We start from the raw sequence: 13,606 nt of genomic DNA, 5'->3' as shown, positions 1-13,606 counted from the left end.
ACTGTGGCCTCAAGTCCTCCAGACTGGCCCATCACCAAAACACAGGATACTCGCCTCGAACCTCATTCATAGAATCACAAGCCGGCCATGCACAGCTGATACTGAGCGCTCATGTGCGCATACGAATATGTGAAAGGAATTCAAAGAGTTATGTCTCAAGCTGAATCAATCTCGCACGATAAGGAAAGAAAGATGGGAAGTATATATCCTAAATGCCCTGTAGCCTCTCGAAGATAAGTATGGACGTCATCATACCGATCCGCAAGACTCTACTAGACACTTGCTCATGACTTGTAGAACCTATGAACCTAGGGCTCTGATACCACCTTGTCATGACCCAAAATCCAACTAGTCGTGATGGCACCTAACCCAACCCGCTAGGTAAGCCAACTTTCAATTATCCAATTCCAATAATAATTATTAAAGCAATTTAAGTGAATAAAGATCTTAATCTTATACAATCCCCAAGAACTGGTAGTACAAATCATGAGCTTCTAAGAATAGAGTATACAAAGCGAAAATGAAATAAATACATAGTCTGTTTGAATAGTACATAAACAGAGCTTTTATAAATCTAAGGCTACCATGAACAAGAGGCAACTACAACAGGAACGCAGGTACATCTTCAAATCCGGCAACCATCGAGCACAGCAACAACAACAACCAATATCTGCACGCAATGTGCAGAAGTGTAGTATCAGTACAACCGACCCCATGTACTGAGTAAGTAACAAACCTAGCCTTAGGTTGAAAGTAGTAACGAGCTTCAACCAAGGTCGGGTCCAAAACCAATAGTCCACAACAGTCCATAACAACATAAAGCAAATAATACCAGAAGTAACTCCGTGACAAGATGCTCAGCTAAATCATGATTTCAAAAATAATAGTTCTTCCTTTCAAGTACATCAGTGAAAACCCAAATCGTTTACCGAAGTTGCCGAAAATATGAATAAGTTTGAAAATAATAATTTTTCCCAAAAATCCTTTCAGTAGTAAATAAGATGTTTCCTTTTCCATCTAGATAACCCGTGTAAAAACAAATGCATCACTATGCCCATCTGTTAAAAATGTGTGAAAATCATGAATGATGTGATGCACTACAGCATGAGAAAAATACATCTCTATGCATGTATGTCCTGTGTGCATACCAATGCAATGCAACTCAATGATAAAATCATAAACAGCCCCTCAGGCAGAACATCACTCATATACAACCCCTCTGGCAAACCTCACAGTCACTCATGCCTCTCGGGCATACCTTACATTCACTCATGCCACTCGGGCATACCTCACAATCACTCATGCCACTCGGGCATACCTCACAGTCACTTATGCCTCCCAGTCACTCAGCACTCGGCACTCGGCACTCGCACTCAGTAGGTACCTGCGCTCATTGGGGGTGTGTACAGACTCCGGATGGGCTCCTTCAACCTAAGCGCTATAATCTGCACAGACAACTCACGTGCTGCACGGACAACTCATATGCTATAATATAAAGTATATAAAGCATGCTGCAGGCGGGCAGCCCCGATCCACATAATAATCCTCACAATCAGGCCCTCGGCCTCTCTCGGTCATCAATCTCTCCAGTCTCTCGGGCTTACAATGTCATGAAAATAGCCCAAAAATGATGATATGATGTATCAATAAATAATAACAGAGGCTGAGATATGATATGCAATGAAATGAATATGACTCAGTATGAATTTTTAATTTAAAACAAATAATTCACAGCAATATGACCTGTGTGGGTCCTAATAATACTGGTACATAGCCTAAACATGATTTTTAATATACTTTTCAGCTTAATTTCTTTAACTCATAAAACCGCATGGAAAATGCCAAGATCATTTAACTACAAAATTCCACAGAAACAATTATGTCACAATTTCTATAGTGCACGCCCACACGCCCGTCACCTAGCATGTGCGTCACCTCCCAACAATTCACGAAATACATATATTCAGGGTTCATATCCTCAACTCCAAGATTAGAAGAGTTACTTACCTCGAACAAGTCGAATCCAATGTCTAGCAAGCTAAACAATGCTCCAGAAATTCCATTATGCGCGTATCATCTCCCGAACGACTCGAATCTACCACATTTAATTTTATTCAGTCCACACAATTTATAGGAATTAATTCCATAGCCAAATGCTAATATTTTCCACAAAATCCGAGATTACGCCCCCAAAAATACCCGTGGGGCCCACATATCAAAATCCGACGAAACTCACAAAATACGACAACCCATCCAATTACAAGTTTAACATACTAATTTCACTCAATTCCGACTCCAAATCGGTATTCAAACTTAAAATATTCGTTTTGTGACATTATAGAAATTTCCTTCTATTTCTCTTGAAGATTCAATAATCTTGCACCAAAAATGAAGATTAATTCATGGAATATAATCACAAGAGAGTTAAGAACACTTACCCCAAGTTGTGTGGAAAAGTTTCTCTCCAAAATCGCCCAACCCGAGCTCCAAAATCCGAAAATGAGTGAAAATGTCAAACCCTCGAATTTAAAGTTCTGTCCCAGCGATTTCCGCATCTGCGGACAAAATTGCGCGCCTGCGGAAACAGCCGGCCTTCTCAAATCTCGCATCTGCGGGCTTGCAGATGGGCATTCCCCTTCGCACATGTGTTCACCCCATGCCAGCCCCAGTCCGCATCTGCGCCAACACCTTCGCACCTGCGGCCTCGCAGATGCGGCAAATTCCCCGCACCTGCGAGCACTGCCCAGTTCCACACTTGGCTGCTTCTACGATTGATTTCGCGCACATGCGGCTTCGCACCTGTGATCAAAAGCTTCGCAGATGCAATCACACCAGTAGGCAGCAGTTCCAAAAGTGTTTCAAGTTGAATTTGATCCGTTAACCATCCGAAACTCACCCGTGCCACTCGGGACCCCGTCCAAATACACCAACAAGTCCTAACACACACCACAGACCTACTCAAGGCCCCAAATCACATTAAACAACCTCAAAATACGAACTACCCACGGATTCAAGCCTAATAAATTTTGAAATTTCCAAATTCTACAAACGACGCCGAAACCTATCAAATCACGTCCGATTGACTTCAAATTTTGCTCACAAGTCACATTTCACATTACGGACCTATTCAAATTTCCAGAATCGGATTCCGACCCTGATATTAAAAAGTCAACCCCCGGTCAAACTTCCCAAAAATTCAACTTTCGGCATTTCAAGCCTAATTCCACTACGGACCTCCAAATAATTTTTCGGAAACGTTCCTAAGTCCAAAATCACCGTACAGAGCTATTGGAATCATTAAAACTCCATTCGGGGGTCATTTATGCATACGTCGACATCCGATCACTATTTTAACTTAAGCTTTAAACCTTGGAACTAAATGGTCCAATTTATTCCAAAACCTCACCGGACCTGAACTATTTATCCTGGCAATTCACACAACAACTGTGAAGTACAATTTGAGTAGTAAACGGGGGTTGTAATACTCAAAACGACCGGCCGGGTCGTTACACACATCTTCATGTTAGGGATTTATTCAAGAAAGTATTGATATGCCTTGAGAAATGTCTCCTTTCTATGCCAGTTATCCACATAATTATATGGTTCTTCTTCTTGGTGACAGATTTCACATATTGCATGTGCACAAGAGATCCCTCTTAACTGCCAGGATCTACAAGTGCATGTTCTTCTCCTCAAGTTCACTATATATATGTATTCATACTCATCAACCTCAAGCCCATCAGTTCCAAACCACAAAACTTTGCATTTCCTAGAAAACTCCTTATTTTCTTCTAGAATCACCCTTGCCATAGGAGAAATATATGTAATCCAAATCTCTGCAAACTTTATTATATCAACATGTCTCCTAACTACTTTATATCTAATGTCCTCTAACATACTAATAATAAACTGGTGCCTAGGTGCCAATATCCAAGAATTAAAGGTCTCACACATATTATTTTATACAATATCACATTTGAAGTGTTCAAGAAAAAATCTTTGCACAAATACTCTTTGTTATACTTCAATAGGCTTTCACATATATTTTTTCAAGTTTTCCCAACCAGTTCTTCTTTCAACTTTGTGATGACCCAAAATGCCATCTTTAAATTTAATAAGTAATTATGTATTATAAGACTTTTAAAAGCACCATTTATCATTCATCGACTTACGTGCGCCGTCCGTATAATTTTTCAGAAAGTGTTTATGTGAAAAATGGATTAAAATGTGAAATAGAGCTTTAAAACTCAACTGAGTTGACTTTGGTCAACATTTTGAGCAAACAGACCCGGATCAGTATTTTGACAATTCCGGTAGGTCCGTATCATGATTTGGGACTTGGGCATGTGCCCGGAATCGAATTCCGAGGTCTCTAGCCCGAGATATGGAATTTTGATGAAAAATCAAAAGCTTGAAAGCTTAATGATTTTAAGAAATTACTGATGTTGGATTTATTTACCCCGAGTCCCCATTTTGGTTTTGGAGCCCGGTATAGGTCCACTATAATATTTAAGACTTGTCTGCCGAATTTGGTGAGAATCGAAGTTGATTTGACGTGATTCAGACGTCCGGTTGTAAAAATATAAGTTTTAAAGTTTTCCTGAAAATTTCCTTTGATTTGGTGTCCGATTCGTAGTTCTTGATGTTATTTTGGCGATTTGATCGAGCGAGAAAGTTTGTACAATATTTTAGGACTTGGGTGCATGTTTGGTTTGGAGCCCCGAGGGCTCGGGTTGGTTTCGGGTAATTAACGGACCATTTTTGGACTTGGGAAAAACTGCAGAAATCTGCTTCTGGTATCCTTCTTCGCGTTCGCGAGAGGGGGCTCGCATTCACGAAGAAGAAACTGGAGGCAGGTGAAAATTACTCTTCATGTTTGCGAAGAGGGGGCCGCGTTCGCGAAGGGAACAAGGCCTGGCCGGGCACCAAGCGTTAAAGCTTCGCGTTCGCGTAGGGTGTATCGCGTTCGCGAATGCCAAATTTGGCAAGGCCTCACGTTCACGACATTGCCTTCGAGTTTGCAAAGAGCAAAGTTTGGCAGCACAAAAATGTGCTTTGCGAACGCGAGGCACTGACCGCGTTCGCGAAGGGTAAAAGTTCCAGAAACAGAACTTAAGTTCTGGAAAATGGGATTCGTCCCATTTTCAACCCTTTTCCATTTTTGAGCTCGGGTAAGGCAATTCTTGGGCGCTTTTCACAGAAAAACATTGGGGTAAGTATTCCTTATCCTATATTGATTATATTTCATTATTCCATACTCGTTTATATCATGAATCCGTGAATTTATGGAAGAAAAATCAGATTTTTATAACATCTTCCAAAAACAAAAATTTAAGATTTGAAAGTCACCTCCATAATAGTGCTTTACTCTATGTCCGTTCACTAAGAACGTTCTCTAGCCACCTAAGATGTGCAGCTCAATTGCACCATGTGGAGTGACTCCCACTACCTCAAACGAGCCCGACTATCTCGTTTTGAGCATCCTCGGAAAGAGTTTTAACCTCGAATTGAACAGGAGAACCAATTGGCCTGGTACGAACTCGCAATAGTGGATATGCTTATCATGCCAGCCCTTGGTCTTTTCTTTATATAACTTTGCATTCTCATACGCATGCAAGTGAAACTCATCAAGCTCGTTCAATTGCATCACCCGCTTTCTACCCACAAATTCTGCATCAAAGTTCAGCTTCCTTATCGCCCAATACGCCTTGTTCTCAAGTTCCACCGGTAAATGGCATGCCTTCCCATAAACTAGCTTGTAAGGGGGGGTTCCGATTGGAGTTTTGTAGGCAGTCCGGTATGCCCATAGATCATCATCAAGCTTTGCAGCCCAATCATTCCTACTTGCACTAACCGTCTTCACTAGGATCTACTTTATCTCTCTATTTGAGACTTCAACTTTCCCACTAGTCTGAGGATGGTAAGCGGTTGCAACCTTATGTTTGACCCCATATTGCGCTAAGACATTGTCCAAGAGCTTGTTACAGAATTGGGTGCCCCCATCACTAATCATCACTCTCGGAGTACCGAACCTTGTAAAGATATGCTTTTTCACAAAGTTGACCACAACATTGGGATCATTGGTGAGAAGAGCAATGGCCTCCACCCACTTCGACACATAGTCAATGGCCACCAAAATATGGTTACACCCACTGGACAAGGGAAACGGACCCATAAAATCGATTCCCCACACATCAAAAATTTCAACCTCCATAATACCGTGCAATGGCATCTCATGCCTTTTCGTGATTGTTCGTATTCTCTGGCAACTATCACACCTCCTCACGAACTCATGGGAGTCTTTAAAAATGCTAGGCCAATAAAAACCTGATTGCAACACCTTAGCTGCCGTTTTCTCACCCGCATAATGATCACCATAAGGTGACGCATGACAGTCATGTAAGATAACATTTATTTCAGATTCGGGCACACAACTTCTCATTAACTGATCGGTACAAGATTTGAACAGAAATGGCTCATCCCACACATATGACCTCACATCTCCCAAGAACTTCTTTTTAGCATAAGGTTCAAGATTAGGCGGCATCTCTCCACTTTCCAGATAGTTCACAAAATCTTCATACCATGGCACCTCCCCAACAGTAATGGCCAACAATTGCTCATCCGGGAATGTTTCCTTGATGACATCTCCCCCAGCTACATGATTCCGAGTTTCTAACCTGGATGAGTGATCAGCCACTTGATTCTCTATTTCTTTACGGTCTCGGATCTCAAAAATCAAATTCCTGCAAAAGAGTAAAACCCAACAGATTATCCTTGGTTTAGCATCATTCTTTTCGAACAAATACCTGATGGATGCATGGTATGTGTAGACGATGAATTTGGTGCCAACCAAATAGGCCCGAAATTTATCGAATGCCCATACTACAACAAGCAACTTCTTTTCTGTCACAGTATAATTTATTTATGCAGGAGTAAGATTCTTGCTTGCGTAGTAAATGGAGTGAAAAATTATGCTCCTCCTCTGGCCCAACACGGCCCCAATTACACCATCACTAGCATCACACATCAGCTCAAATGGCTCTTTCCAGTCACGAGCCACTATGATTGGTGCACTCACTAACATCTTTTTCAGCTCCTCGAATTCTTTCAGACAAGCATCGTCAAACTTGAACGGCACATCCTTTTCTAATAACTTGCACAAAGGAGAAGAAATGTTTGAGAAATCCTTTATAAATCGGCGAAAAAAACCTGCATGTCCCAGAAAACTCCTAATTCCTTTCATAGAAATCGGTGGTGGCAACTTTTCAATTGCTTCCACCTTAGCTTTGTCAACTTCCAATCCATCTTTGGACATCTTGTGCCCCAACACTATACCTTCACGTACCATAAAATGGTACTTTTTCCAATTCAGTACCAGATTAGTCTTCTTACACCTAGCAAGCACTTTAGCAAGATCGGTCAAGCATTCATCAAAAGAAGGACCAAACAAAGAAAAATCATCCATAAAAACCTCCACAAACCATTCCACCATATCGGTGAAAATAGCCATCATACACCTTTGAAATATCGCAGGTGCATTACACAACCCGAATGGCATTCTCTTAAATGCATAAGTGCCATAAGGGCATGTAAAAGTGGTATTTTCTTGATCTTCTAGGGCAATAACAATCTGATTATACCCCGAATAGCCGTAAAGGAAACAATAGTATTCCTGTCCGGCTAACCTGTCTAGCATTTGATCAATGAAGGGGAGGGGGAAGTGATCTTTTCGTGTAGCATTATTCAAATTCCTATAATCTATGCATATTCGCCAACCAGTCACAGTCCTAGTTGGGATTAATTCATTTTGTTCATTCACTACAACAGTCATACCCCATTTTTTAGGTAAACATTGAACATGGCTTACCCACTTACTATCGGAGATGGGAAATACTATACCTATGTCGAGCCACTAAGTCACTTCTTTTCTTACCACCTCTTTCATGATTGGATTTAGGCGGCATTGATGATCCACTCTAGGCTTGTGTCCCTCCTCTATGAGTATTTTGTACATGCAGAATGCAGGGCTAATACCCTTTATGTCAGACATTGTCCAACCAATGGCATGGTTGTGCTTCCTCAGCACCCTTAAGAGCTTTTCTTCCTGCAATTTAGACAAATAAGAAGAAACAATCACTGGAAAAGATTTAGAACTACCCAAATATTCATAATGAAGATGAGATGGTAACGAAGGTACTTATACAAGAGTCAAAAACTGAGCCTAAGCGTCACAACCAAAGTACTCACTATTCTTAAGGCATAACAAAGTTAAGAGATATTGCTTCAATTCAATTCATCTCACAATGGCTCCTACTCCTAAAAAAAAAAAACTTACAACACCTGATTCAAACAAAACCCTTGGAAAAGAACCGCGACACAAAGAAAAACCAAGGGGGAATTACTACACTACATACAAAGAAAATGTTTTTGTCCTTTTTTCTTAGACTTAAATCTCTCAAGAAAACTGTCTAGGAGATTTATCGTTGGGAAAAGTCCAATTTTTCTACTTTTTGTTTTCAATTTTTTTCATAGCTACTAAAATACTAAAACACTACACAACTACGAAAACAAAAATAAGAAGTTAACATTTTTCTAAAATCCTACTACTAATTATCTATAGAATTCTCCCACCCCACACTTAAAAGAGTGCAGTGCCCCCAATGCACAAATAAAGCAAAATAATAATGAGGGTGGACAAAAAACTCCCTGAAAGGCCAAAGGCCGAAGCAATAGCGGCTCACGGGGCAAGCAAAACTCATCAAGCTCGTTCAATTGCATCACCCGCTTTTCACCCACTAATTCTACATCAAAGTTCAGCTTCTTTATCACCCAATAGGCCTTGTGCTCAAGTTCCACCGATAAATAGCATGCCTTCCCATAAACTAACTTGTAAGGGGAGGTTCCGATTGGAGCTTTTTAGGCAGTCCGGTATGCCAATAGAGCATCTTCAAGCTTTGCAGCCCAATCTTTCCTACTTGCACTAACCGTCTTCTCCAGGATCTGCTTTATCTCTCTATTTGAGACTTCAACTTGCCCACTTGTCTGAGGATGGTAAGCGGTTGCAACCTTATGTTTGACCTCATATTGCGCTAAGACATTGTCCAAGAGCTTGTTACAGAAATGGGTGCCCCCATCACTAATCATCACTCTCGGAGTGCCGAACCTTTTAAAGATATGCTTTTTCACAAAGTTGACCACTACCTTGGCATCATTGGTAGGAAGAGCAATGGCCTCCACCCACTTCGACACATAGTCAAGGGCTACAAAAATGTGGTTACACCCACTGGACAAGGGAAACGGACCCATAAAATCAATTCCCCACACATCATAAATTTCAACCTCCATAATACCGTGCAATGGCATCTCATGCCTTTTCGTGATTGTTCCTGTTCTCTGGAACCTATCATACCTCCACTCGAACACATGGGCATCTTTAAGCACCCTAGGCCAATAAAAACCCGATTGCAACACCTTAGTTGCCGTTTTGTCACCCGCATAATGACCACACTAAGACGACGCATGACCATCATGTAAGATAGTATTTATTTTAGAATCAGGCACATATCTTCTCATTAACTAATCGGTACAAGATTTGAACAGAAATGGCTCATCCCACACATATGACCTCACATCTCGCAAGAACTTCTTTTTAGCATAAGGTTCAAGATCAGGCAGCATCTCTCACTTGCCAGATAGTTCACAAAATTTGCATACCATGGAACCTCCCCAGCAGTAATGGCCAACAATTGCTCATCCGGGAATGTTTTCTTGACGAAATCTCCCTCACCTACATGATTCCGAGTTTCTAACCTAGATAAGTGATCAGCCACATAATTCTCTATTCCTTTACGATCTCGGATCTCCAAATCAAATTCCTGCAAGAGTAAAACCCAACTGATTAGCCTTGGTTTAGCATCTTTTTTCCGAACAAATACTTGAAGATTGCATGGTCTGTGTAGACGATGACTTTCGTTCCTATCAAATAGGCCCGAAATTTATCGAACGCCAATACTACAACAAGCAACCCCTTTTCTGTCACAGTATACTTTATTTGAGCAGGAGTAATAGTCTTGCTTGTGCAGTAAATGGAATGAAAAGATTTTCTCCTCCTCTGGCCCAACACAGCCCCAACTGCACCATCACTAGCGTCACACATCAGCTCAAATGGCTCTTTCAAGTCAGGAGCCACTATGATTGGTGCACTCACTAACTTCTTTTTCATCTCCTCGAATGCTTTTAGACAAGCATTGTCAAACTTGAATGGCACATACTTCTCTAACAACCTGCACAAATGAGAAGAAATTATTGAGAAATCCTTTATAAATCGGCGATAAAAACCTGCATGTCCCAGAAAACACCTAACTCTTTTCACGGAAATCGGTGGTGGCAACTTTTCAATTGCTTCCACCTTAGCTTTGTCAACTTTCAATCCATCTTTGGACACCTTGTTCCCCAACACTATACCTTCACGTGCCATAAAATGGCGCTCTTCCCAATTCAGTATCAGATTAGTCTCCTCACACCTGGCAAGCACTTTAGCAAGATTGGTCAAGCATTCATCAAAAAAAGGACCAAACATAGAAAAATCATCCATAAAAACCTCTACAAACCGTTCCACTATATCGGTGAAAATAGCCATCATACACCTTTGAAAAGTCGGAGGTGCATTACACAACCCGAATGACATTCTCTTAAATGCATAAGAGCCATAAGGGCATGTAAAAGTGGTCTTTTCTTGATCTTCCAGGGCAATAGATATCTGATTATACCCCAAATAGCCATCAAGGAAATAATAGTATTCCTGTCTGGCTAACCTGTCAAGCATTTGATCAATGAAGGGGAGGGGGAAGTAATCTTTTCATGTAGCATTATTCAACCTCCTATAATCTATGCATATTCGCCAACCAATCACAGTTCTAGTTGGGATTAATTTATTTTGTTCATTCACTACAACAGTCATAACCCCCTTTTTAGGTACACATTGAACATGGCTTACCCACTTACTATCGGAGATGGGAAATACTATACCTGTGTCGAGCCACTTAATCACTTCTTTTCTTACCACCTCTTTCATGATTGGAATTAGGCGGCGTTGATGATCCACGCTAGGCTTGTGTCCCCTCCTCTATGAGTATTTTGTGCATGCAGAATGCAGGGCTAATACCCTTTATGTCACATATTGTCCAACCAATGGCATGATTGTGCTCCCTCCGCACCCTTAAGAGCTTTTCTTCCTGCAATTTAGACAAATGAGAAGAAACAATCACAGGCAAAGTGTTAGAACTACCCAAATATGCATAATGAAGATGAGATGGCAAGGGTTTAAGTTCCAGTTTTGGAGCCTTCTCAACTGAGGGTCTAGGGGGCAGGCCGATTGGCCTATCCATAGGCTCAAACTGTGATCTTTCTCTTATGCATTCACAAGATCCATCCAAAATTTGCAATATCTCCACAACCTCTTGTTCCAGTTCCAAGTAATTGAACAACATCAATGTCTTTTCTAGTGCATCTTCTTTAAATGCACTTGGCTCCGGCTGGTTCATTTATCTTCATTACAGAAATCATGGACAGGTCCTCTCGTAATGATGAGGCAACTGAATGGCTCGATATACATTAAAGACCGCTTCTTCATTGTCCACCCTCAGGATCATCTTACCTTCTCGGACTATGATAATGGCATCTCCAGTGGTCAAAAGAGGTCGTCCCAAGATGATAGGAACTAACTCATCAGCCTCGTAGTCCAGGATGACAAAATCTGCAGGGAAAACAAACTTCACAATCTGCAGCAAGACGTCCTCAATAACCCTCCTAGGATAAACATAAGATCTGTCAGCTAACTGTAGTAGCACCGTGGTGGGTCTCGGAGCTCCTAATCCCAATTGTTTGAACACTGACAACGACATCAGATTGATACTTGCACCCAAATCACACAAGGCTACCCACATCAATTTCACCAATCCTCACGGGGATGGTAAAACTACCCGGATCCTTAAGCTTTTGTGGAAGCTTATGTTTAATCCTGGAAGTGCACTCCTCAGTAAGTACGCCGGTCTTAAATTCAGTTAACCTCCTCTTATTTGCCACTATATCCTTAATATACTTTGCATATTTTGGGACCTCACAGAGCATGTCCACCAAAGGGATGCTCAAGTGTATCTGCTTTAGCATATCTAAAAATTTGTGAAACATATTGTCATCATTCTTCTTTCTCAGTCTTTGAGGAAAAGGAGGAGGCACCCTTCCTGATATTTGCTCAGACTTTATTTTGTTTCTCTTATCTACCTCTATATTTTTTGGCACTCTTTCTTCTTCGAGCCCAAACTGCTCCTTTTTCTTCTTAGGCACTTCTACTAACTCTCTCCCATTTCTCAACGTCACTGTATTGACTTTAGGATTTTTCTCTGTATCACTTGAGGGAGCTCCAACAGGTCTAATATTCTGATTGTTAGCTATTTGCCCAAACTGCCTCTCTAGATTTCTGAACTCTGTGCGCAATTGTTGATTCTCAGCCATAACTTTCTGATTGTCTATCAAGAGCTTTTTAATCATGTCAGTCAAACTCTCTTCTGATTGCTGTAGAGGTTGAGGTGGATGATTATAATTCGCTTGAGGCCTGATGTTTTGATTTCCACCCCAAGAGAAGTTAGGATGATTCCTCCAGTTCAGATTGTATGTGGTACTATATTGAGAATTTTGATTCATCGGCCCTCTAGCTTGTTGCCCCACGTAGTAGATGGATTCAGGATTCACGGGGCATATGTCACTTGTGTGACCTTCACCGCAAAACTCGCAGCAAGTAGACATCTGTTGCACACGCTGCATCTGTTGTGCTTGGTGCATTGTCATCTTATTCATCTGATTTTTTAATCTCGCTATATCTTCCCTCAAGGCTGAGAAATCATCAAGCTCGATCACACCTGCTGCCTTTTGTTTAAGCGCTCTTCGTGGTTTCCCATCTTCATGCCAATTATTATCATTAGCAGTGAAATTGTTTAGCAGGATCTGGATCTCACTATACGGTCTTCCCATGCAACTACCCCCACATGCTAAGTCAAGATTCATCTTTGATTCCTCGTCCAACCTATCAACTAAAGTGTGACACAACACCTCATCAGTCTGACAATGATGTGGGCAGTGTCTGAGTAGCTTCTTGTATCTTTCCCAAGCTTGACGAAGAGTCTCGCCGTCTCGTTGTTGAAACCCAAGAATCTGGCTCCTCAGCGACTCTGTCTTCTAAGGGGAAAAACTTGATTAAGAATTTCCTTGCTAGATCATCCCAATTGTGGATTGAGTTCGCGGGCTCCTTTTGCAACCATTCCTTAGCTTCCCTTAGCAGTGAAAAGGGAAACAGTGTCATCCTGACATAGTCCTTAAAAATGTTCGGATAATTGTAAGTGTCTGTAATTTCAAGAAAGTTCTCATTGTGCCTCTACGAGTCTTCATGAGATAGACCCACATATTGCCCTGTGGACTGAATCGGATGTACCATGTATTGTTTGAGTTCAAAGTGACCAGTTATCTCAGGCTTCACAATTGCCTGTGTCATATTAGCAAGATTGTGCCTTGCAGCTTTTATCACCGGACGCCCTTCATTACCTGCCAT

At 41.3% G+C, this 13,606-nt stretch overlaps 1 protein-coding gene across 1 annotated transcript; it reads right to left on the bottom strand.

Annotated features, from left to right (window-relative positions):
• Positions 1–11,928: 11,928 nt before the first annotated feature.
• On the bottom strand, positions 11,929–13,606 carry LOC107797506 (uncharacterized). Its single transcript, XM_016620405.1, has 2 exons — positions 13,490–13,606; positions 11,929–13,119 (listed from the first exon to the last, which is right to left on the bottom strand). The coding sequence occupies exons 1-2, from the start codon at positions 13,604–13,606 to the stop codon at positions 11,929–11,931; spliced, it is 1,308 nt and encodes a 435-aa protein (XP_016475891.1).

Source organism: Nicotiana tabacum, chromosome 22 (assembly GCF_000715075.1).
Source record: "Nicotiana tabacum cultivar K326 chromosome 22, ASM71507v2, whole genome shotgun sequence".
Lineage (NCBI taxonomy): Eukaryota > Viridiplantae > Streptophyta > Magnoliopsida > Solanales > Solanaceae > Nicotiana > Nicotiana tabacum.
Note: the sequence above shows the minus strand (reverse complement) of the source record. Positions and strands in the feature narration are given on the sequence as shown.